The following is a 23355-nucleotide window of genomic DNA, read 5'->3' as shown; positions in this document are numbered from 1 at the left end:
GATTCTACTCAGAAGCTGAAGAATCAGGGGCCTCAAGAGATTAGTAATCTCAAACCCTGTAGGGCAAGAACTAAACCCAGTGTCCTGACTTCTGGTTCACCCAAGTTCCCTCAGAACCCCAGGCACACCCATTTTCCTGAGCGCACTGGATACCTGAACCCCCCACTCTGTGCCAGGCTCCAGCGACGCACTTTTATTCATTCGTTACCATTCAGGCATTCACTCAATGAGTAAATGTGGAATGACTGTACACTGCATACTACAGAGATTTAAAACCCGAGTCCCTACCTTCAGAGAGTTAATTTAGCTCATCCTTACATCAGTGTCTAGAACTGCCCATCAACTTTGGAGCCCTACATCTATGTCCACATATATCTCCGGTGGGAGAGGTGGTAGGTGGTAGGAGGGAGTGGTTACGTGGGTTCGAATCTCAGCTGCCACTTAACTAGTGGTGTAAGAGACTTCACCTCTCCAAAGCTCAAGCTTCCTCATTTGTAAAGTGTCGATAACAGAAGCACCTATTTTGCGGGGCTGTTAGCAGGCTGAGATTATGAACAACGTCTAGAACTTACTAAGGGCTCGGGATACACTAGCTCATACGATGTTCTGGGTTTTGTTTTCAACTGTTGGGGGAAGAGGAAGAAAAGGAGCGAGAGACGCGGCAGCGGCGTGGCCCGCAGAGTTCCAAGAGGTTCCTCCCTCCGGCCTCCCATTCTGAAAGGTTCCGAGGGGCAAGGCCAGAACCCCGCAACACCCAAATCGGCAGAGGGAACCTGAAAGGCCCCAGCCCCGGGCTTGAACCTTAGCGCGGTCAAGGAACCCGGGAGAGGGCCGCGTCCCCGGTCCTCACACTCACCATGGCTGCGAACACAGCAGCTCCCGGTCTCGGACGTGGCAGCTCCCGGCGGCGCCCCCGAACAGCTCACTTCCGGCGCCGGGCCGGTGGGCGGTCCGGCCGTGGCGCTGGAGCGGCCGGGTGGCAACGCGGTCCGTTCGCACAAACGTTCCGAGACTTTCCGGGGCAGCGCCCCGCCCTCCCGGGCGGTGCCCCAGCCCTCCCGATGCCCCTCCCCTTCTGTGCGCCGTACACAGGAGACCAAAGGGGCGGGGCTCTCGTTTCCGCGGCAACACTGATACTGGGCCTCGCCCATCTTCTGTCCGGACCAGCCCTTCGTTTTTGCTGAGATCTATACACGAAAGGAAGGATTCATAGCTATAGCTTCACCCGCCTCCCTGCGGTTCTGCGTGCGACCGGCCTTAGGATGAGCATTGTCGGATGAGTAATTTTTGGGGTAGTGGGTAGACTGACCGGATCTACTACTTCCTTGTTGTTAGTCCCTCCTCAGCACCCAAAGCGGGAACTAGGGGCAGAGAAGGCCAGGGAATGCCAGCTACCAGAGGCTAAGCCCTCTCACTCTGCCCTTTCCAAGCCGTGGGAACCAATGTCTTCAAACTGCCCTTTCCCCACAGTCCTGGGGTCCTGTGAGGTAGAAACCCCAGATAGGGTGGGATCTTAGTAGACTCCTGCAACTAGAACAGAGACCCCAAACCCCAGTGGCCTCAGCCCCTAGGTCCCCGGCTTCCCGCAAGTACATGGAGAATGCTGTACTGCTGGGTGGGGCCCGGGAGCTCCCCTCAGCCATACATGCATGGTCTGGCAGACCTAGACCTCTCCTGGTGTTAAGGAGTTCAGGGATCTAGGGTGGAGCCTAGGCTCTCCATGAGTAAGTCACAATCACTCAGTTTCTCTCTTAACATTGGACGGAAGATCCCTAGCTGGAGATGGCCACTGCTGAAGAGATGATGTTAATGTTCAGAGACTGTGATAGACCTAGGCCATCAAAGAGCTTAGGAGAGGGAGTAAGGGTGTGGGTTCTTACAGAGTTAAGGGCTGGGTCTTCAGACAACAGCCCACCCTTTCACCCCCACCCCAGCTTTCAAAATTATTCCTCTCTAATGGAGAAATATTGCAAGGATGGGGGGCGGGAGCAGCACTTAAGGTGGAGCTGGGGATAAAGTGGGTGGGGCTCTTGGGTCTCCTGTTCTTCAAGGGACAAGCCCTGGCCTTCCATCTCTAGCTGCACCATTGATTCTCTGGTGCATCTGAACCTTGCTTTTCTCTGAGCCTTGCTTTTCTCAAGTGGAAAACAGAGACAGTGACATTTAAGGCATAATGCAAATATAATGCATGGGGCATAGTTGTTATTCAAGGAATTCCCTGGTATAGGCACTGACGTTGGAGAGATTGGGGATTTGGGACAAGCAATGCAACTATATCTTATTCATTAAGCTACTTACTAGTCAGACTGAAAGGCACTGTAATATAGAGGTTTCAGGGGCCAATTCTGGCATCAAGACTGCTAGGAGCACTATTTTATCTTATCCTTTCTAGTTGGGCCTACCCTTCTTCTCTCTGAGCCGCTATTTCCTCTTCTGTTAAGTGGAAATTAAAATATCTACGCTGAAGCATCATTGATGTTGGGAGTAATTTGACCCTGGGAGGTGAAATTGTTTAGAACTTGGATGGGCCTCTATGGTGCTTGATCTGAAGATCAGTTTTCCCTGACAAGGGCTGGCCTTTAGGAGTGTGTGTGTGTGTAAGTGCACATGTGCAACCCTCAGCATTTAGCCAACATTGAGATCATCTCTTGGTCTGGCCACATTCTTGTTTTCTGCTGATGCTCAGCAGAGGTTTGCAAAGTTCAGATTCTTGGGGTGCCAGGCTCCCTCTGCTTACGCTCTCCCCAGTGAGGGATGCCACCCACATCTTTTGTCCCATCACCTCCCTGCATTTGATCCTAGACCCCAAATCAGGCCATTCTTAACTTTCCCCAGTATGTGCCCCTACCTCCCAGACCCTCTGTCTCCAAATCTCTTTCTTCTCCCAAGACCTCTTCCCCCAAAGTCTTGCTCATTGGGACTGTCCACTGTTGCTCATGGAAGGTTAATGACTTAATGTCAGGTTAAACTTGCTCCTTAAATGGTGGAAGTTTGAAAGGTGTGATGTGGTGGAAGGAGAGAGACCACCCACCAAGTTGTGCACCCTTGGACAAAGTGACTTTCCCTCCCAGGGACTCCATTTCCCCCCGAGTCAAAATCCACCGAGGGCGGGGACCCAGCTGTCCTGCGGAAAAAGGCCTTGTGATGTGTACCGTGTCTGCGTTTCCACGTGTGCATTTATTGTTATTGCTCAGGATAGTGTTGAAAAGGCAGACAAATCCCATTAATTACAAAGAGCACAAGCCAGAGATACAGAGAAATAAAGAGTGTACAATAAGAGCACAGTCACTTCCCAGCCCCGATTGTCCCAGAGCCCCCCAGAGCCCGGGCAGCTTGTGGAAGCTGGAGCGGCACCATTTCCTCGCTACTCTGTTATAAAATATGTGCACACAAGAGTTAGCAAAGTGTGGCGACCCCCAAGAGGAAAGGTCCGGAGGGAGAGCACCACAGGCATTACAAAACAGACTTAGGGGGCTGAGAAGGTCCCGGAGCAGCCTCAAAGGTCTTGTTTTTTGGTGGAGGGGGTGATGGCTGATGCCCAGGGCCTGGGATCCCCTTCCCTCTGCTTGGTTGAGTAGGATCTCTATATCACAATCAGGAGAGCTTGCCTTGGAACTTGGAAAAGACCTGGGGGTTTTCTGCTATTGTTTGATAGGACTTGGCTCTGGAAGACCCAAAGCCTTCAAGAAACACACCCCAACCATCTTCTAATGGGATTTCAGACACTATGGAGCGAGTTTAGGGTGGAAGGCATGTCACGGTACACCCAGATGACAGCCTCCCTTAAGTGGAGCACGAATGCGTAGGGGGAGTCTGGGTGGTGTGAAGGTCCAGGAAAGAAATTGCTGCATCCCAAAGGACCTATCACACAACCACCGAAAAAGCTTTGAATAAAGAACAAGAAGTGACCCCTCCCACCCCTGGCCAAAAAAAAAAAAAAATGTTCAGCAAAGGGAGATGGGAATAAATGTTTCTTCATGAGGAGAGTTGGAAATAAAAGCAACTGGGCCATGAATTCTGGTAGTTCCAGGTGTGGAAGAGAGCCCTCTTCCTCCTCTGGCCTGGGGCAGATGCAGGGTCCACCCCTAGGACAATCAAGGTGGGTGACTTTGGGTCCCAAACTGAGGTTGGGGTGGGAGGCTTGGTGGCCTCTTCTGGTGACACCCTGACTTAGGATACAGGTGAGATGGTGGGAGGAACATATGACTTTCCCCCAAATTTAGGATGCTCTTTTTGCTTCTCCTCACAGGACACTCCTCACTAGTGACCCTGAGTGAACAGTATTTACCAGGAAGGAAGGCCTTTGCACATCGAATGGCAGGGCCCTTGGGTGGGGGAAGTGCTCGGGGTGGAAGACTTGGCAATATTTGAAAGCTTACTTAAAAGAATAGCTGTGAGACTATGCCCAGGACATTTTGTTGAAAAAGAAAAAAACTTATCCTTCTGCATGGTAAAACATTATCTGAAGCAACAGGAATTAGAGCTGTATGGCTGGTGCCCGATGAGCCACTCAGATAAGGGAACAGAAGAGAGATTCCAGAAATAGACCCAAATCTATACAAGTTATCAGTATGTGGTACAGGTGGCATTTCTGCATGGTTGGGAAAAGAGCAAGCTATTCATTAAGTAGGCTATCCAGGCTGAGACCGGTCCAGAATCTTTGGCCCAGTACCGTCATTAACATTGGTCTGGTCTCAAAAGCGGGACACCCTCTCTCTCGTCTACTCTGTGTTCTGGTGGGGATAAGGGGCAAGGGGCCATGGTGAGGGGTTGGTGGGAGCAGGGGAGGCTGCTTCAGAGTTAGGCAAAGCTCTGGCCCGAGTCGCAGGGAGGAAACATTCCTCCCCGCCCACCTCCAAAGGTGGGTGATTCTCCAGCCCCAGGGGTCACTGAATGGGCTCCCTGCTCTTCTCTCACCTGTTGAGGGGAGACAAACTTGCTGAGCTTAGACCTAAGAAGGAATCGGCTATCTTCTCCTGGAGCCCTTGTCCAGAGGACAGAGAAGCAGCTAAGTGGATGGTGCAGTCCCAAACTGGAAAAAAAATTGTACATTACAGAGTATATATTTACTGTGTTCTGTTTGATGTTAGTTTTTTGCCTTTTTTTTTTTTTTTAAACCACAGACATTTCAGAACCACACTGCGGGAGTAAGAAGAGTCAGCAATTGAAAGCATAACCATTGCATAGTATTAAATGAACAGAGACGGTGAGTTCTTTATTTACAATTATTGTCTAGATAAAAAAATTCATAAAAACAGATGAATGGTCATAAATTATTGACCCCCTAATGGGGTGAACTGCCAAACGTACCCCATGCTGCTAGATATAGGACGCAGAGTGCAAGCTTTATGTACTACAGTGAGTTTTGACAAACCAATCATTTCCTCTGTGTGTGTGCGTGTGTTTGTGTGTGCATCCATCATCCCTGACAAGAAAAGACCAACACTGATGTCGGGTGTCCTTGGTCACTTCCACGGCTCCCTGTTCCCCAAGCTAGGCTTCGCTCAGAGAAAGCCCTCCTGTCTTCCCAGTGTCCCGGCTCCAAATGAACAGGGAGCATGGGGGGCAAGTGCGGCTTTCCTGCTATCGGGGAATGAGGTCATGGACACAGGATTGGAACCAAGAAGAAGGTGGGGTGATGGAAAACCTTGAGAAAGGAAACTACAAAAAAACACCATGTTCCAAAGCTGCTCCAGGTTTTGTCACATGTGGAGGTCTTCACTTTCTCGGCAGGAGAACAGCAGGCTGGCTTTTGGCGGTGTTTGTATTGGAATCCAATAAGCACATCTGAGGGCTGGTCACCCCCGTGGGGATGCTGTTTTCTCTGCTGGGTACATTCAGAGAGATTCCCTCATGACGTTCAGGTGATGCTCTCACACACAGAAAGTCCTCCTTCCGGGATGGTTTTGCCAGGTGGGATGGGCTGACTTGGGATCCCAAAGCCTCAGGTTCCTTCAACAGCCACCTAGCTGTAGGCCCTCCCAGCTGACTATGGCTCTTTTCCCGAGTGGCTCTCATCTTGTTTGTGGAAGAATTCTCTGGGCCTGGAGAAGGGAAGGGCCGAGCTGACACAGAGCAACCGTGGGAAGGGGTCAGTATGAGGAATGAATTTCGCAAGCGAGGTGGAAAGTGTTTGGTTTTCCTCGAAGCATGGGACGTCATCGATCATGGTATTCAAAATGTCTTTTGCACTGTACAAGTTTATGGAAAAAGATCGTATGCTGAAAAGTCTCAAAGCAAACTTTGTATTAAATACAAAAGTTCTTTTATGAAAAAAGCTGATACCCACAAAGTGCTTAGCAGTTAAGAGGCTGACATACAATTAAATAAGCTTTCATTAAGTGGGATTACTAGTGCTGTTATTGTCTTGGGGGAAAAATAACCACCTTTCCTCACCTGTGATACTGTAGGGTTTCAGAATGGCTTTCTGTCTGGGAAAGCAAGACTTGCTGTCAAAAGGCTACAGTATATATTGCGACTACAGGAAGACAATTTGGTTTAAAAATCACACTGAATACATCTCAATATACACATCATAAGGTTCGTTCGGATCTAAATAGTGCAGAGAAAAAGGCTATTCTTCTTCAAAAATAAAAATAAAAGCAGCAAGCCATCATGATCCTCATCCAGTATGCCAACAGCTCATATGCTGCAATTTATAAGTAAATAAACCTCTAAATTACTTAAAAAAAAATCAACACAGTAGCATTTATAATATTGCAACACTACCTCAACCTTGTCCAGACAGTGCCAAAGAGAACCTCCTTTTGAAATGCTCTTAGTAAACTCAAGTGAGTTTCATCGAGAGAAAAGTCTTCCACCAGAGCTGGGTGGACCCTGTCATCCTCGGGCCGGGCCCGCCATTAGTGCTGCGAACCTAGGAAGCCTTCTCTCCTCCTCTCCCTGTGTCTACGGAGCACGGAGCACGGTGTTAACCCCCTTCCAGATGGAGACTCCTCTTCGGTCGCGTTTGGCTTCTGCCTGAGCCTCCCGCAGTAGTGACATGATTGAACGGAAACAGCAGGCAAAAATCAGAGCATGGCTATTGTAAAACATCGAGGTTGCAATCCAGGGAAGTGTCTGTTGGGCTGAGCTGTTTTCTAGAGCATCTCAGCCGCCAGTGTTCTTAAACCATACAAATAGCCAAGGACGTTATCTACAGGATTGTAAACAAATTACATTCTTGTTTTAGGACATAAATAAGTTAAAATAGAGCAATTTAAGCGGAAACAAGGCAACATGCCGGCAAAAAAACTTTATATATCCGTGTGTGTGTGTGTGTGTGTGTGCACGCGTATGTGTATATATATATATATACACACACATATATATATACACACATATCTATATGGACGTATACAGTCTTGGAAAAGTATACGTTGATATAGATACAAAGAAATGGATATAACCTCGTGAGTGTCTATGAAGTTCTTCGGTTCCGTTGGTGCAAATTTACTAGGCGAGTTAAGCTCTGCAGTTTCAAAAAGTTGTTAAATTAACCTATACAACTGAGACCATGCTGCACAAGCATTTCAAAAACTCACAGACCAGTGGATTGGATAAATAGTCTCAGAAAAGAGTCTGTTTGCAGTTCCCGCCTAAGAAAACAAACAAATAACCCTCCCCGACCCCCCCAAAACCAAACAAGGGGAGGACTGGAAGTGTCCAGTACATTCATGCAGGGGACATGGTGGCCTGGCGGGTGCATGGCTGGTCCGTGTTTGGGTGGGAGCCGGGAAGGGCTGGTTCTCGGAAAATCGCTCACTTCCATAAGCCCCCCTCCCCGAGCAGATCCCACCCCTTGCCTCAAAGTGAAAAAGAGTTCAAACAGCATCGCAGCCAGAAAAAGGGTCTGTTGGGTGGAAATGTTGGTTTTCTCGCCAGTATTTGGTTTCCTGTTGTTGCTCGTTGCTGTTTGGGTGAGCTGGGTGCCTGGATGGATGGGCCCGGGGAGGGGGGGTGGGTGGCAGCGGGGTCCTCAGCTAAAGCGACGTCTCCAGGCTGTGGATGGGGCTCCCTGGACTTGAAGAGGTAGCTGATTTGCTTGTGTCGGTCGTCAGGTTGATCCCGCTGTCGATGGCGCTGTTGTTCTTGTTGAGCGATGACGGCGGGCTCGAGTTCTGCTTGAGCGCGGCATCTTCTTCCAGGTCGGTGTCATCAATGAGGGGGATGTGGGGTTGTGAATCTTCGATCCGGAATTCGGGGTGAGCCATGAAATTATGGATGGAGGTTCGAGACTCAGGCTTTTCTAGACCTTCATAGAGAGAGCTACGGAACGCCTTCACGACGCGAATCTGCAAGGGAAGCACAGGGGTGAGAAGCACTGTCCTGGAGTGAGGGGCAGCAGCCAAGCTGGGGGGGGTGCTCGGAGGAGGGGTTATGGGGAGGGGTTAGGGCACAGCAGGCGGCTGGAATCCACAGTCGCTGGGTGTTATGAGCACGGGCAGGAGGGGAAGAATGGGAGAGGGGGCTCAGGTTATATGCATCCATGAGGTTTTAAAAACTGCTTTGGTTTTGGTCAGAACTACAATATTAGGACAGGAGGAATCAAGCCCCATCACAGAGATAGTGGGAAACAGTGGTTAGAGGAAGCATAGTCCACTCCGGCGGGCACCCAGACCTAGTGAGAGACTGAGCCTTGTTAACTTTAAAGCAGAAGTTCAACCATGCAGAAGGGGAGCGGGACCAGGTGGGAATAAAGGAGGAAGGAGGAGAAGCTCGTTTTAGAACATTAATCTTAAGAAAACCACACGCAGTTAAGAAACCATACAACATGGAACAGATAACATGTCACAAACAGAAGAGGAACGGAAAGGAGAGACAGTGGGATGAGCTCGGATGGGAGAAGACACACGAGGGCCAGAGAATAGGAACATCAAACCGAAGGCAGCAAAGCAAACCAAAGCCAACTCAGGGCTTTCTGGGGTGCAGAGCAGAGGCAGCCAGAAAGCACGGAGGAGCCGGCAGACTGATGACATTCAGGGGCGGGAGCATGCCACGGTGAGGGGTTGGGAACCACACGGCACACACAGACAGACACACAGCTACACTTGGAAGCCTGGACAATGTGAACGGAGGTCTTTGTACCCAACGTTTCTTTCCTTCATGCATTTGGGAGGTAAACACTCGAGTATAGACTCAAAGCCCTGGCCAGTCATTGGAGTTGACTTTGGGGGTCTCTTATTTCCTGAAGCATTTTATTTCTTTGTTTGTGCTTTGAAAACACAAACCCCCCCAAAGGAGGCCAGAATCAGATGGCCAAACCCAGCCCTGGGTGGGATTCTAGAGGCTGTGGACCCGAGGCACAAAAAAGTACATTCTTTCATTTTCTGTGTCTTGGTTGGAACCCATGGTTTTCTGAAGAGCAAAAGGAGGTTGGACATCAGGTCTTCCAGACTAGCGGAAAGAGCACTGGACTCATAGTCAGGGAGACCCGAGTCTGAGTCCTGGCTCTGCCACTTTTGATGCTTGAACCACGGGCAAGACACGCTGCCTCACTGGTTGTCCTCTGCCCTGCCTCACGGAGTGCAGAGGAACAGGACCCTCATGTTGGAGAGAGGGGTCCCTTTCTCCAGACTCCTGGGAGGGGGAAGCCATGCCGGTCATCAAGAGGCAGATGGGATTTGGGACAAAGGTATTTCCTCCTCTCTTCCTAGCCCCAACTCAGAGAGGAGGCGGTGGCGGGGGGGATACGAGGCAGCATCAGTGCCTCCAAGGAGCAGAGCCTCAGCCAAGTTGGCCGTGGACTGGAGGGTGTGCTCACGGCCCTCTCTGTAGAGCAGTGGGAACCTCCACACCACAGGCCTGAGGCAGGGGTGGGGTGGGTTGGGATGGGCGGGGCAGAGAACCAGTGGGGTTCTTGTGGGGATGCCCTTGTGGTACCGGGATCTGTGGACCTCTCAGCTAAACCCAGGGGTGTCTTGTTGGTGGGGCGCAGTGGGGCAAGCCCTGTCCATGGAAGTGAATTTTCTAGATGGCTGTGGCTGATGGTTTTAAGTGTCCTGGCATGGGGTTTATTGTACTCTTTCCATGGAAGTGTTTCTACAGCACAGGAATGCCTTTTGATTTAGTGTACACAGAGAAGAATTTAACTTTAAGTTGGTCAGTAATCCTTTTGGTCTTCTGGAAGACCCCAGAGTTTTGAGAGAGAGAGATATATATATAAATAAAAGTTTCTCTCTTTGTCAGCCATCATTACTCGTTCTGACTTTTCCTTGTTTGCTCAAAAGCACCTCTGTCCCTTTTCCCTCTTATGTGCTGTGGCATGGGGACTCCAGGGGACCCTGCTTGTTGGAATCATGTTTTAAATAAGAGGCATCAGGCACCAAGCGAGAGCCAGCAGACTACCGTGATAGCCATTTGACTGCTTGGAGGTCTCGTTCTCCCTGGATTCCCTGTTCGTGGCTCTGTAGAGATGATTAAATATTCTGATCTCCTGATGAGCAGGCCATTACACCCTTGATTAAGTGAAACCAACAAAAAAGGTGTCCTGGGCCTCATCTTTCTTATCTGTCAAATGGGAAGCATCGCCACTGTAACTGTCCAGCCTAGTGTCCGGTGTGTTCTGAGGCTGAATTGCAATAAGGTGGTAGGAGGAGGAGGGATGGTGGTGGGACCCTATCATGTGACTGAAAATGCAGAGGGGACGACACACAATGAGATGCAGGCCCCTTGCCCTCCCGCTGGCATGGAGACAACAGAAAGAATGAACTACTCTGGACAAGACTGTGGGGACAAGACTTTTCGGGACACCCCGCCACGGTCATCTCAAGTGTCCACTTCGGTTCTCTCCGCGGCTGAAATGAAAAAAATACGGGAAGAAAAAAAAGCTCTTCCGCCTCCCATCCCTGTCTACCCTAAAGTGAGATCTTGGGGCAGAAGCTGCACTTGGGTATGGGGGGATGGGAGAGGGGAAAGGACCCGGCCTGTGGGAGTTCCGACTTTGTGGTTTCATCAGCACAAAGGGAGCAGGAAACCCACGCCCCTCTTGGAGGGCTCTGAGGGAACACGTAGGCCCTGGGCTGGGACAGGCTGGGACAGTTCGACATACTCGAATGTTTACCCGGCTTCAGGGAAGCCAAGAGTCTGGGATTGATTCACATTCATTTCAGGCTCAAGGTTAAAGACTCACAACCTCTTTTAATTTCACTCTCTCTTGCTGAACTCTGTCTCCAGGGTTCTCTAGCCCTCTAGGGAAACAAACACATGGAATATTCAGACAGTGGAGAGGTCTAGGCCCCACCCCAGAAGCAAGCCATTTTCTCGCCAACCCAAGATTGCACTAAATTCGTTACCAAAACGCTAACGAGAGGCACAGCTTTCTTTTCTCTCCTTCTTCATCTCTCCCCTTAAGAGATGCGCACTCCTTGCCCTAGCAGTCCTTGGAATCAGGAGGGGAAAGGGGGCATGGCAGCCAGAGATCCCCCCTGGGTGGTAGTGGCCAGGAAGTGGCCGGTTCTGAGTTAGGAGTCTCTTGTGCTTGCTTGGCCTGGTTGGTTCGAAGGAGGAGGACCTTCGCTGACCAACACAGCCTGCTACGAACTTGCTAAATACAAAAGTGGTTTGAGAGGCGTTAGTTGCTTGAGGGATATAAGCAGGAGCGGCAGGGGGCTTGGCTTCGAGTTACAGAGCCCGAAGGTGCCTTTCTCCCCAGTCCCGGCCAGGCTGGCAGAGACTCCAGCAGAGAAACAGCTTTCTTGGCCTTCTAGAGCCCAGAGGATGGACCCCTTTCCATTTTGTGAGGCTGTAGGCATGGGCACTGGTTCTGGAATGGAAATTCAACCCCTGGAAGTTCCAAGGCTATAGGCTTGTCTGGATAGTGGTGTGGGATGGTAGGGAAATTGAGGCACCTCGGAGTCAGACCCCTTGCCACTCACTTGTGTGATTGTGGCCAAGTCCGTCCAGTCCTCTGAGCCTCAGTGCCTTTCTCAGTGAAATGGGTGTATTGGCAGATCCTCCCTCCTATTTCCCTGGTGAGGCATATGCGAGTGAAGGATGGGGGAACTACTTTGGAAAATGTTGAGTGGGTCTCAAGTATAAGGCCTCAGGCGTGTGCCTTTAAGTTCTGGGGGGAAAAAAAAACTCACTTTTGCGTCAGTCAGAAGAAGAAAGCAAGAGTGTGGAGTAGAGTTCCCTCCCAAACATTCTGGATGCAAGTCTGACCTGCCTGTCACATCACCGCATGCACCTGTCCACCTGGGGCCCTCTACCTCACAGTGGTACCAGGGGAGGGATGGTTGGGGGATCCTCACCCCAAGGTCATGGGTCAGAAGTCCGCCCCAAGCAGACAGTGTCCCACCACAGGCCTTGGTGGTCAACTCTTGGCAACCCAGGGGACGGTGGTCTAACTCCTTCTAGGGTATAAGATCCCAGGTATTTGGGTTCAGCATGCACAGGGCCACCCTCCTCTGCTGGAGAATCCCTAGGAAGAAGCCTCTGCCTGCTCAGAGGAGGTGGGAGGTAGCCCACCTCTCCAGCCCACCCAATCCAGAACCCCTTCTCTGACTCCTGGCTACTGGTGTCACACCTCCTTGTGGGAAAAAAAGCCTTTGACTCCTGAAGAGACCCTGCCTGGTAACTAGAGGGCCTTCAGAATCCTTGGAGAACAGAGGAGATGCTGCTGTTATAGCAAATATTCAGGTGAGGGAGGAACTGGGAGTTTTTATTCAGAGTTCACACTGTGACCGTCTTGATCAAAATGTGCGTGTTGAAGCTATTTGGGGGGATTCTCCTTTGGAACCAGTACTCTTGGCTACGGGGATGGTCAGGCTCCCACAATACACCCCAAATTACAGTCCAGATTCTCCAGTAGAGGGTAGGAATACAAGATACTCAAGCGTGGCAGCTGGATGAGGAAGTCATGCCTGGCCAGCCCCTTTGGGGCCTCAGAGAGAATGGAGGGTGGAGGGTGAGCAGATATGGATGTAGTCTCTGAAGAAGGAGTGTTGAGGACTGGGTGTCACTTGACTGGCCTTATTGAATGGTTTTGTAAAGGACAGAAGTAAAGGTGAGAATGATGTTGCCCAGGTTTGAGGTGACCGAGCTCCTTCTCTGGCCTGTGAGAACTAAGGTATGGGGCTAAGCCACCGGAAGACTTCCAAAGTCTGCCTGCGTGCCCAGAAATGCCAGACAGGCTCTAGCTGTGGCCAGTGTGAAGCACCGTGCCTCAAAGAGGTCAAATCCAGCTAGAGGGATGTGGGAGTCACCAGGAGGGATGGCAGGAACCCAAAGAAACGGTTTCTTTCCCCAGAGGCTCTCCAGACTGGAACCCCTGCCCCCTTTTTAAAGTGATCCCTATACTCAAACCGGGATCGTGTTATGTGCTCTAGCAGCCGAGCCAGCCAGGCACGTCCAGACTGGAACACTTGGTCTTTGGACTTCAAGACAGTTGGTGGTGCTGAGCAAAGCCAGGGCTAAGTGGATGCAGGAGGAGGTTAGCTCAGTGAGCCTCTCTGCTGCAGGGGGTAGGGGCAGGATGGGACCAAAGTGTTTCCTGCCCTGAGAAAACCTGGCAGTGCTTCCTAGTGACTGTCACAGAAACGTGACTTGGACCCTGTCTGCTCAAACAGATCTCCATTTCACCTTGGGTTGCCCGGTCTCCCCATCCCTGGGTGTTTGTGCTATGAATGAACCCGGAAGGGCATTTCTTCCATTTTCTGCCATGTCCCTGTTACCCTGCCTACCTGGCAGGGCTGCACCCCCTGAACAATCACGGGACATGAGCACAGATCAGCAACAGGCTCTCTGTGGCTCGTGTTTCCCGTCAGAGGGCTCAGGTGGCCCAGTTCCCACCTGGCATGCAGGTCCTCTCCTGCTCAGTGGGAGGGGTGTGTGCAGTGGGTGTACTGCGTTTGGATAGGGGTATGGAGAGATGAAACCCAGAGCCCGTTCCTCATCAAAAGCTTGAGGGCTGGGGCATATACATTGTGGCAATCTGAGAAGACCTGGACTAGGGGCTCCCCTGCTGTTTGGGAGCGGCTGACTGGAGACAAGGTAAGGAAGGTAGGCGGTAAATAGAGACTTCTTATTCCCTCTGGGGCCAGAAGCTATGGAGGGGTTCAGAAAGATCTAGATAGGCCAGAGATGAGAGATCCAGGTCAGAAGTGGTGGCATGAGAAGGTGAGCTTGGCAGGAGGGAGAAGACGGAGGGGGCCAGAGTCCCCGCTACCCCTCAGATGAGGAAGGGCATGAAACCATGGGTTGGACCAGATCCCTCAGGGATTGCTGACACCTAGCCAAGAAGTGAAGTCTGTTCACTGTTTTCTGCCTGAGGTCAAGCTGAATGGGTAAGAAGCCCTGTCCTCTCTAGGAAGGGGTCAGACCTTCATTGGGCAGGGTAGTAGTGGGTAGGGCAGCTAATGCCACTGGATGTATAAGGGAAGAAGGCACAGGGTTCTGAACTACCGTGGCTGGGGCCTTCAGGCTGTGATCTCCTTGGTGGCCTGGGACTCCTCTGATCAATAGTGACCCCTCACTTGGCTGGACCCCACTGTGACGGACTGGGATCCCTGATGGCCTTGACCCGTGGTAACCCTTCGCCTAACTAACTGTGAGACTCTGATCTCCTGGCCAACTCTGACCTTGGCCGTGTAGGCCAGGCTTTTCCTGTCTGAGTATGGCACTAGACCAATTGGCATACTCCTTGCTGTCCTGGCTGACTGCCCCCCCTTGGCCACTGTGACCCTCTGGTGGGCTAGAGCATTTGATCACTGTAAACTCCCCACCAGACGCCAATCCTTGACTGACCCAGACCTTTTTGGCCACTTTTGACCTTTATGACCCCCTAACTGAATGGTTAAGCCCCTGACCCTGACCCCAGCCAACCCTGGCCCACCAAGGGATGGCCACCCCATGACTGGCTATGCTCTCCTGACCAACGGGGACCCTCCTCGATGATGGTGTCCCCTCAGCCCCCTGGGCCTCGCCATGACTGACTGCCCCCCATGTCCTTGGTGCCCCGGCCCCTGCCCGCCCAGCACTGGCGTCGGTGGCGCCCGAGGCAGTAAGGATTCACACTCACGCCCAGCTGCAGCAGGAGGAAGGCTGGTCGGAGAGGAAAGAGCATTGGACAACGACACGCGACTAGGGCTAGAGAGATTGGCTACGTCCTGGCTCTGGCTGGTGACGGAGGACTGTCTCCGCAGGGCCCCCTGAAAGGAGGCCCCGCTCTTGAAAGTATTGACTACTTCAATCTGCAACGGAGGAGAGAACGAGACAAGTTGCGAGAAGAACGGACACACAGCTACACGACTGACAGGCGCAACGGCACGAGCACAGCCGCAGCCACGGTGACAACGACAACGTGACTTAAATCAAACAAAGACTACCAGACACACTCAAAGGCTCTGAAAGACATCTGCTCGGCTCCAGGCCCCTCTGGAGGCCCCAGAGTGCCAGGGAGGGCTGGCCACGAGGGCTGCGCGCTGGGGTCTTCACTGTGGGAGGAGAAGCCTGGCTGTGTCGGGAGGCTCTGGGTGGGACACCCGCCCCGCCCCCCACCCCAGCTCTCCCAGAGGGCTGCCTCCTGAACCTCGGTCACCCCTAAAACCGGGGTGGGGGGGCGCTGTGAATGCCAATGAGGAAATGTTCAGGAGTGCCCTGTGGGTGTGAAGCGGCCCAGGTGATCTACTCTTGGTTGCCTAGGTGTGGTCTGGGCAAGAGGCCCACCCTCTCTTACTTTCCTAGTCCCCTGTGTCCCTCATCCCACAGGGCTATGAACACACAGCCTGGATTAGAACTCCAGCCCGGGCAGAGGGCTATGTGACAGCGTGTGGCCTGTGTGTGTGGGGGCTGGGAAGAAACTCATCCCACATGTGCTTTGCATGTGTGCCCTTGCCACACACGTACGTGTCTGTGTAGGCATGGGGAAAACCCAGAGTGGCTGTGACACTGTGGTGGAGGCTTGGAGGGCAGTGTCTGAAGGCCCTGGTGGGGAATATGTCCACATGTGCAGAGATGCCCGGATCTCTCAGGCTGATGCCCGGGCCCGGGAGACGGGTTGGCCTTGGCCTCACACGGACTCAAGTCCAGCCCTGCACCGCCCCTCCTGGTGGCTGCCCCACACCCCTGACCAGAGCCCCACACTCACCTCAGCACTCAGGCCCCCTCCCCACTGAGGGGCATTCCCCCGGAAACCCATGGCAGGTGTGACCCCTCGGCTGAGCCCTCGCTGGTCTGGGGGGTGAGATGGAAGTTTCCTGAGGAGGCTGCAGCTTCTTTAGCAGTCACGGGAGCGTGCATGTGGGGAGTAAGGGTGTACCGAAGGCTGGCGAGGTGAGAGAGCAGAGCCAGAGCCCCGTCTCTGCAGGCCTGTGGGGTGGCACGGAGCACGCCCACCTCCATCCCCCGCCCGCCCTGGCTAGGTGTGACCCAGCCCCAGGAGCCTCCTGTACCTGGGTCTGGATCCGATTAAGGCCTCGGAACCACAGGATCTGGCCTCGCCGCAGCTCCCTCTCAGCGTGGTCTATCTCTTCCACATCCTCATTGAGCTCCTCCTCCGGGATCTCCTCCTTCTGCGTGAGCCTGCCAGCCTCCTTTAGGAACTTGAGCCTGCTGGTCGGGATGGTAGCGATGACCTGCAGGGGGTCCAGCGTCAGGGTGATGGGGGCTGTCCCTCAGGTGGCCTCCTCCCTAACCTGCCACCCCTCCCCACTTAGTTATGCTCAGCTCGCGCCTTAACTCATCCTACCTGTTTCTCAATTCCATCTTTTATAATTCTTATTGGTTTGCTTTGTAATTCACTCAGTCATCCAGGGTTGGGGGGCACAGCGGAAAATCTTGGTGTTTAGGAGCTGGACAGGTGTGACCTTGAATACCCCAGACCTTCTAGGTCATGTGACCTTGGGTAAGTCGTTTAACTTCTCTGAGCTCTGGTCTTCCCATCTGTAAAGCTGGGGGTGATTCTCAAAGTTTGAGGATTAAGCAAGATGGTGTGTCTAAGTTGCTGCACATGAACCTGGCCCATAGCTGGCCCTCAGGTCCCTGGGCTCCTTCCTGCTGATCACTGGGTCCTGTCATAGCTGAGTGTGGGCAACAGAGGTGCAGGGCCTGGATACCATGGGGGCAGCCAGTCCTGGGACTCTGGGAATGGTTGCCCTCCCAGAAATGGAAAGAAGTTTGAGTAGGGGATATGTTTTTATCCTTAATTGCCCTCCAAAGGGCTTGTTCATGGGGCCGAGGTGTGAAAGCGAGGCCCTGTGGGGAGGTTGAGGTGGCAGAGATGAGAGGCTCCTTTCATACCCTGTAGGGACAGATGAGGGCTGGCCTGCATACAGACTCATGGGTTCCCTGGAGGTTTCAGCATTGCCCCCTGGCATCATCCTCAGGCATTAGGAGTCTGTTCTTCCAGATGCCAAGAGCTCCCTGAAGGTGTGGGTGCCAGGTGGATAAAAATGGCCTGGCTCTGAAGGAATGGGCTCTCTAAGTCAAATCTAGTTTATCAACTTTCTGAAGAAGCTCCAAAGTTTCAAGAAGGACCTTTTGGATGAAACGAAAATTTTTTCCTATCTTCTAGTTAATTTCTGCTACTGTAACTTTCCACTCAAGCCTGGAATAGCTTGAAGACAAGGACAATGTCTCAGGCCATTTGGGGCTCCCACTAGCTGGAAGATGGAGCATCTTGGGAATAGAGACGCTTTGACACAGATCCGGCTTCAGGTACTTCTAACAAGCACTGCATGCCGGTCAGCCTGCAAGTAGTAAGTGCTGGCAAGGGGTGTGTGTGTGTGTGTGTGTGTGTGTGTGTACATGCACGTGTGCACGCACATGCCTAGGATTTGGGCAAAAGTAGGGAAGGGAACTGGTGGGAGAATGTTCTGTGTCACAGCTGGAAGGGCCCCCACAGAGCATCTAGCTCACGGTTCCCCCAAGTGGGAGAGGATGTCAGACCCAGCACTGCGTCACTCAGAGCCAAGGCAGAGCTCACTCCTCCTACATTTCCTCGGAGCTCTCTTAAGGAATCTGCTTGGTGTCATACCACTTATTAATTATCCTCTTAAACAACAAGCTGGCTTCAGGCGCTGAGCCTTTGCAGGCCATGACATCGAGTTTGAGTTTAATAACATTGCTCTCATTATGTTATTATTTTATTTTGTTAGTGTCTCTTTATGATATATGATACTGATTTTCTAATCATGTTAATATAAAGCTACCTTTTGAAACAAATTTCAATAAAAAAAACTGGTTTGATTGAAAGAAACTATCAAACAAATAATATGTTCAGAGGTATGTAGACATAAGGCAAAAATCACAGTGGTGGTACCCTAAAGACCTTGAATGTGGGACCTGGGCCAACCCCCATTACTCAGATGCCCAGAGATGGGGAGGGCCTTGTTTAGGGTCAGACACCGAGTCCATGGCAGAGTCAGGACCCATTCTTTGGACTGGAGGATTCCTGGTCCAGCTCCTACAAACCCCCCTGGAGCTTACCTGGCCCCAGACAAGCTCCCCGAGTCCGATGAATATGCACCACATCCACTGGTCCAGCTGCAGGGGAGAGCAGCTGAACGGCTTCCCCCCAAACTGCACAATCACTATCTGGAGGTCAAAGGGGCACACAGGGACAGAGAGAGAGGGGGAGAGACACAGAGAGTGAGTCAGGGGCCAACTCAGGGGTCTGAGCTCGCAGGGCACAGCCAAGGGGCGCTGGCTGCTCACTGCCCACCCCGGCCCAGGTTGGGTGGGGGCCTGGCTACCTGGATGGCAAAAGTGCCCAGCACAATGGTGCAGAAAATAGGGTTCCGGAAGATCCCATCGAAGACATTCCGCTCGCCGTGGATCTTGCGGGCGTTGATCTCATTGAAGAGCTGCATCATGACGAAGGTGTTGAAGATGATGGTGTAGTGCTCCGAGGGCGGTGAGTGCAGGGGTGCATTCCTCCCGCTGTCGATCTGGAACATCTTCTCACCTGCCAAGCCGAGAGGGCGGGAGCGGGGCTGAGGGCCTCGCTGGGGGAGACGCTGGGCCCTGAGTGGGGGCCTCCTCTGCACAGCCTGGTGGGTCAGGCGGAGACAGAGGTGGCGCTCTGGATACCGGGGTGGGGGGCTGCACTGTTGGGTGGCCCAGAGTGTGCGTGGAGGGATGATGAAGCCATTTCTTCTCTAGGGAGAGAGGTTGGGTGAACTTTATTCTGCTTTTCTGTGGAAACCTGTTAAAGGTGGAATGCCTTAACCTGTCCTGTCAGGTGACTCTATTTATGAAAGTGACCTCCAGCTGGCAAACTCATCTGGACTGGGAAGACTGGGAGAATGGGCTATGAACCAGAATCCCTGGTAGGAGGCCATGGCCTTGGGCTCCCCTGTAAGTGATGGTTCTTGTAACTGACTGTGGCCCTTGCTGCAACCCCTGGAAGCTTCTGGAGCTCTTCTAGGATATATCGGTTGCTATGTGGAGGCTGGGGCTTCTAGGCCAGGCTGGCTCCAGTCCCATGGCCTCGTTCTCTTGTATTTGAGTTATCACAGGATGGGTGGAGAGTAGCCCCCGGGTTGCTGTGTGGACACGCACTGATGACAGGCCTGAGGCTATCTTGTGTCTCCTGGCAAAGCTGTCTCAGCAGGTGCCAGGAGGGTTTCTGGGGTTTTCTGAGTGTGAGGTGTCTAGCTGAATTCAAGACCGCTGAGAGTAGGTGCTCAAGGGGGAAGCTAGAAAATAAACCAGGAACTTGCCCCCCTCTCCTCCCCGACCCGGCAGCCTTCTCTCCTAGTTTTGCATTCACATGGCCTTTTTGAAGACTCTAAAGATAACCTTGACAATAGTCCTGCCAATGTATCACCTTCCAAGTTTATGTAAGAGAACTGCCTTTTAAGCAATAGGATCCATGTCCAACCCACATCTGTACCCTAGACCTTGAGGACAAGTGCCCATTGGCATTGAAAGCCCAGCTTTTCATGTGGAGGGGCCCTGCCCAGGCTGGGGACTCCTGGCTGGCCCCGACTCCCTGTGTGACTGTGAGCCAGCCCCTTCCCACTCTGGGCCTCTCTGTGACCCAGGGGTAGGCTTTGCCTGTGTCCTCTCTGAAACACCTGAGGGATCCAGGCCCAGTCTTTACCCAGGCTCCTCAGTCCGGCGGCAGGTGCCCTCACCACTGTGTGCCTCCGGGCACTCCCTGTAATGCATGATGTGGACAGGCCCCTGCCTGGCTGAGTGTGGGTAAGACCTAAATGAAGCAAGCAGCCTAAAGGAAAATGCTGGGAGGATCATGGGAGGCTCTGCAGGTGTTTGTTCCCTCCCCGAGGAGGGGTCAGTGAGGGTGCCTGCACAGGGCCCAGAGATGTGCAGGAATGGGTCAGGGAAGGGGCCAGAGCCTCAGGCCCCTCCAGGGCACTTGTGAGGGGCAGAGAGCTGCACCTGGGTGCCATCTTGCCTAGTGTGTACTCCGTGCCTGGAGCCGTCATTGGTGGAAGAGCCCTGGCTTTGGGGTTGGCCAGATCTGAGACAGGGCCCGGCTCTGCGCAAGACTTGCTATGTGACCTTGAGCAACTCACTGCATGGCGCCGGGCCCCATGACTTCACTGGCAGACAAGAGGGCGGGTGTGACTCCAGAACGCCGGGTCCAGGCTGGGGCATCCCAGGTGGGCTGGTGGAGGACTCACCAACAAAGAGCAGGGTGAAGATGAGGGTGAGCTGGTAGACGGCGTGGCCCAGGATGTTCTTCATCATGGTCCGTGAGATGAGGGGCTTGTTGCGGCCATATGGCTTCCGCAGAAGCAGCGTCTCGGTAGGTGGCTCCGTGGCCAGTGCCAGCGAGGCGAACGTGTCCATGATGAGGTTTACCCAGAGCATCTGCACGGCCTTCAGAGGGGAGTCCTGGGGACAGCAGTGGTGGGGGAGGCTGTCACGGGGGAGGCTGGCCACACCTGCTGCTACCAAGGGCCGGGTGTGGGCCTCAGCAGCTTCTTGCTGGTGTCTTGAGCTGGCTCTGCCCAGTGGGTCTGCCTTCAGCTAGCCTGTCCGCTGGGCTCCTGAACAGGCATCCCGCAGGTTTGCTGGGCCTTCCCTTCCCTGAAGAACAGCCTAGACCTGCCCACCATTCTCCCCCAAGAAGAAAATTGAGTCTTCCAGGCCTGATGGTCAGCAGCAACTTGCCTTCTGGTAAATTCACCCACTTCCCCACCATGTGCTGTCCATCCCTTCAGCCCCCATGGACACATCTCTCCTGGGTAAGATCAAGCTCTCTCCCGTCTCCAGCACACATCCTGTCTTCTCAGCCTCCCGCTGCTGCTTTCCCCTCCACTATCCATGGCTCTGGTCTCTGCTGTCCCACCAGCAGTGCCTATGACCCCTGTCCCCTTGTTACTACCGCCCAGTTCCTTCTTACCTCATCATCCCACTTTACCTTAAGCAATTATTGTGTGTATCTATGATTCCAGAAATAACATACATCCATGGTAGAAATTTCAGGTGAGTAGGGAGTAACAGAGGAAGCTAATACTCATCAGTGATCTTGTGACTTACAGGCGACCACCATCCACATTCTGGTGTGGATCCTTCCGTGTCTCTCTCTGGCTGAGACTGCGATCATATGGTCATACCACTCAGTGCACAATCATATCATGTGGGGCACACTGCTTCGAGGAGCTGATCAACTGTCACCTTGTACCCCCAAGTATCTTGTCCTTGGCAGCCCGACTTTGGCCTGTCCATGTCCCTCAAATCCCCTTCTCCAAGGTCACCAGCACCTTTCCTGTCACAGTCAAGAGATGCATTTTCCAGCCTCCTCTCACTGACCTCCCTGCCTCGCTTGGCCATAGTTTCCTCCTGGCCCCTGACCCCACTCTCCTGGCCCTCCTCCTCCTTGAACATTCAATTTCCCTCTCCCTCAGGGCTCCTCTTCTCCAGTCTTTTAACTCTGTGCCCCCCACGGCCCCTTCCTTAGCCCTGCTTTCCTCTCCACACCTGTCCCCCCGGCTTGCGCTGCCCACCTCTCCCTTGTGTCACCCTCTCTCCAGCCCAGGCCTCCCCCTCTAGTGTTAGCTTCATCCACTTCCTTCAGGAAGCCCACTGACCCTGTAAGCCTAGTAGCCTAAACTAAGCAGTTCTTTGCCCCTCTATCATTTCTTAGTGCAGCCCCCGAGGCCCACTCTGCTCCCCATACACTCACTCACCTCCTGGATTCATCAGAGCCCCTTCCTCCAGGCCGCCTCTCCCACCTGTGCCCCAGAGCAGCCACCTTCCCCGTGTCCTGCACCTTTTCCCTGCTCATCAGCCTTCTCTGTTGACATGTGCCTTGGGGTCAGGGCCCCCCATCTCCCCATCAAGTCCTGCATGGCCCTGCCACCAACTCAGTCTAAAGCCTTAGGCAAACTGGTAGTCTTCTTTGAACCCGTTTCCCCATCTGGCATTAGTGGGGTCCCCCAAGGAGCCTTGCAGGAGCAGTTGTGCTGTGGGAGTGTTCCCTGAGCCACCACTAGAGGGAGTCGCTCATCCACAGACCAGGAGTGTGTCCTTTGAGCAGAGGAACCCACCAGCCACCTCACAGCTCTGACTCTCAGAATACGGTACTTGGGTGCTGCCACATGCAGTGCCAGTGGCTCAGAATGCAGCAGAGGGGAGCAGCATTCCCAAGGCCACAAAGATCTCTGGGGAAGTGCAGCCTTCTGGGCTTCTGGGGCTCCTCTCTGCATAGGAGCTTGTCTACCCATGTGATTGCCAGGAGGCCTTAGAATACTGGCCCTTTCCTCCCCAGGCCAGGCTGGTCAGCCCCGAGGGGAAAGCTGGAGGCTGCAGGAACAATGGCAGGTCCCTGGTTGGTCCAGTCTCTGAGCCTCAGTTTCTGCTTCTGTAAAATGGGGATTATCATAGTTTCTGCCTCATGGGGCTGGGCGAGGAAACAGTGAGGCTGAAGACATTCAGGCCTGCTGGCTGGCTTCCCCTGAGCTTGGGATGGGACCCCAGATGGTGATCTTGACAGACAACTACCTCTCCCAGTGACAAAGAGCCCCAACCTGGCCTCAGAGCCCCAGGGAAACAGGCGTCTCCTGCCACACTCCCGACGGAACTAAGCCCCCGAAGGCTTAGTCCCCCTGGTGGCCCCTTGCCCCCAGCTGGTAGCCTGATCCCCTCATGGGCCCTGCCTGGCCCCTGCCTCACTTTGGGGGCTCTGCCTTTCTTCGAGGATGACCTCTTCTGCCTCCTGGAGAGAGGACCAGGTCTGTGACTGGGTCAGGCAGCCATGTAGGTGAGGATTGACGACTCCTATTTGCATTTGCCAGATGACCTTGGGCCAGCCCCTCGCCTAGCTGAGCTTCATTTCCTTGGGCTGGTGCTTGTGCCTGAGGTCTGTGATGCAACTCCTGGTCCTTGGTAGGGGCTCCCCCAGGCTTTGGCATGCCCCATCCTGCCCGCCTACCCCCGCGCCCG

General features: G+C 53.2%; 2 protein-coding genes across 9 annotated transcripts in view; both read right to left on the bottom strand.

Moving 5' to 3' along the window:
* SEC13 (SEC13 homolog, nuclear pore and COPII coat complex component) overlaps positions 1–943 on the bottom strand; it is a 32713-nt gene extending 31770 nt beyond the window's left edge. Inside the window, exon 1 of the mRNA XM_044253008.1 lies at positions 857–943. Within this exon, the coding sequence (XP_044108943.1) occupies positions 857–859 (3 nt within the window). The 5' untranslated portion in view covers positions 860–943. The remainder of the gene's footprint in view (positions 1–856) is intronic.
* Positions 944–5184: 4241 nt separating this feature from the next.
* ATP2B2 (ATPase plasma membrane Ca2+ transporting 2) overlaps positions 5185–23355 on the bottom strand; it is a 284665-nt gene continuing 266494 nt past the window's right edge. For 4 of the 8 annotated variants that reach the window (XM_044253000.1, XM_044252999.1, XM_044253001.1 and 1 more), the window contains 5 exons: positions 20589–20802; positions 18693–18904; positions 18427–18534; positions 16392–16574; positions 5185–8294 (listed from right to left, as the gene is read on the bottom strand). In XM_044253000.1, the coding sequence (XP_044108935.1) occupies positions 7983–8294; positions 16392–16574; positions 18427–18534; positions 18693–18904; positions 20589–20802 (1029 nt within the window). In that variant the 3' untranslated portion in view covers positions 5185–7982. Of the gene's footprint in view, positions 8295–11134; positions 11190–15019; positions 15192–16391; positions 16575–18426; positions 18535–18692; positions 18905–20588; positions 20803–23355 lie in introns of all 8 variants that reach the window. The other 4 variants (XM_044253002.1, XM_044253005.1, XM_044253006.1 and 1 more) reach the window with 2 other exon arrangements.

This window comes from Neovison vison, chromosome 6 (genome assembly GCF_020171115.1).
Source record: "Neovison vison isolate M4711 chromosome 6, ASM_NN_V1, whole genome shotgun sequence".
Lineage (NCBI taxonomy): Eukaryota > Metazoa > Chordata > Mammalia > Carnivora > Mustelidae > Neogale > Neogale vison.
The sequence above is the reverse complement of the archived record's forward strand: the minus strand, read 5'-3'. Positions and strand labels throughout refer to the sequence as shown.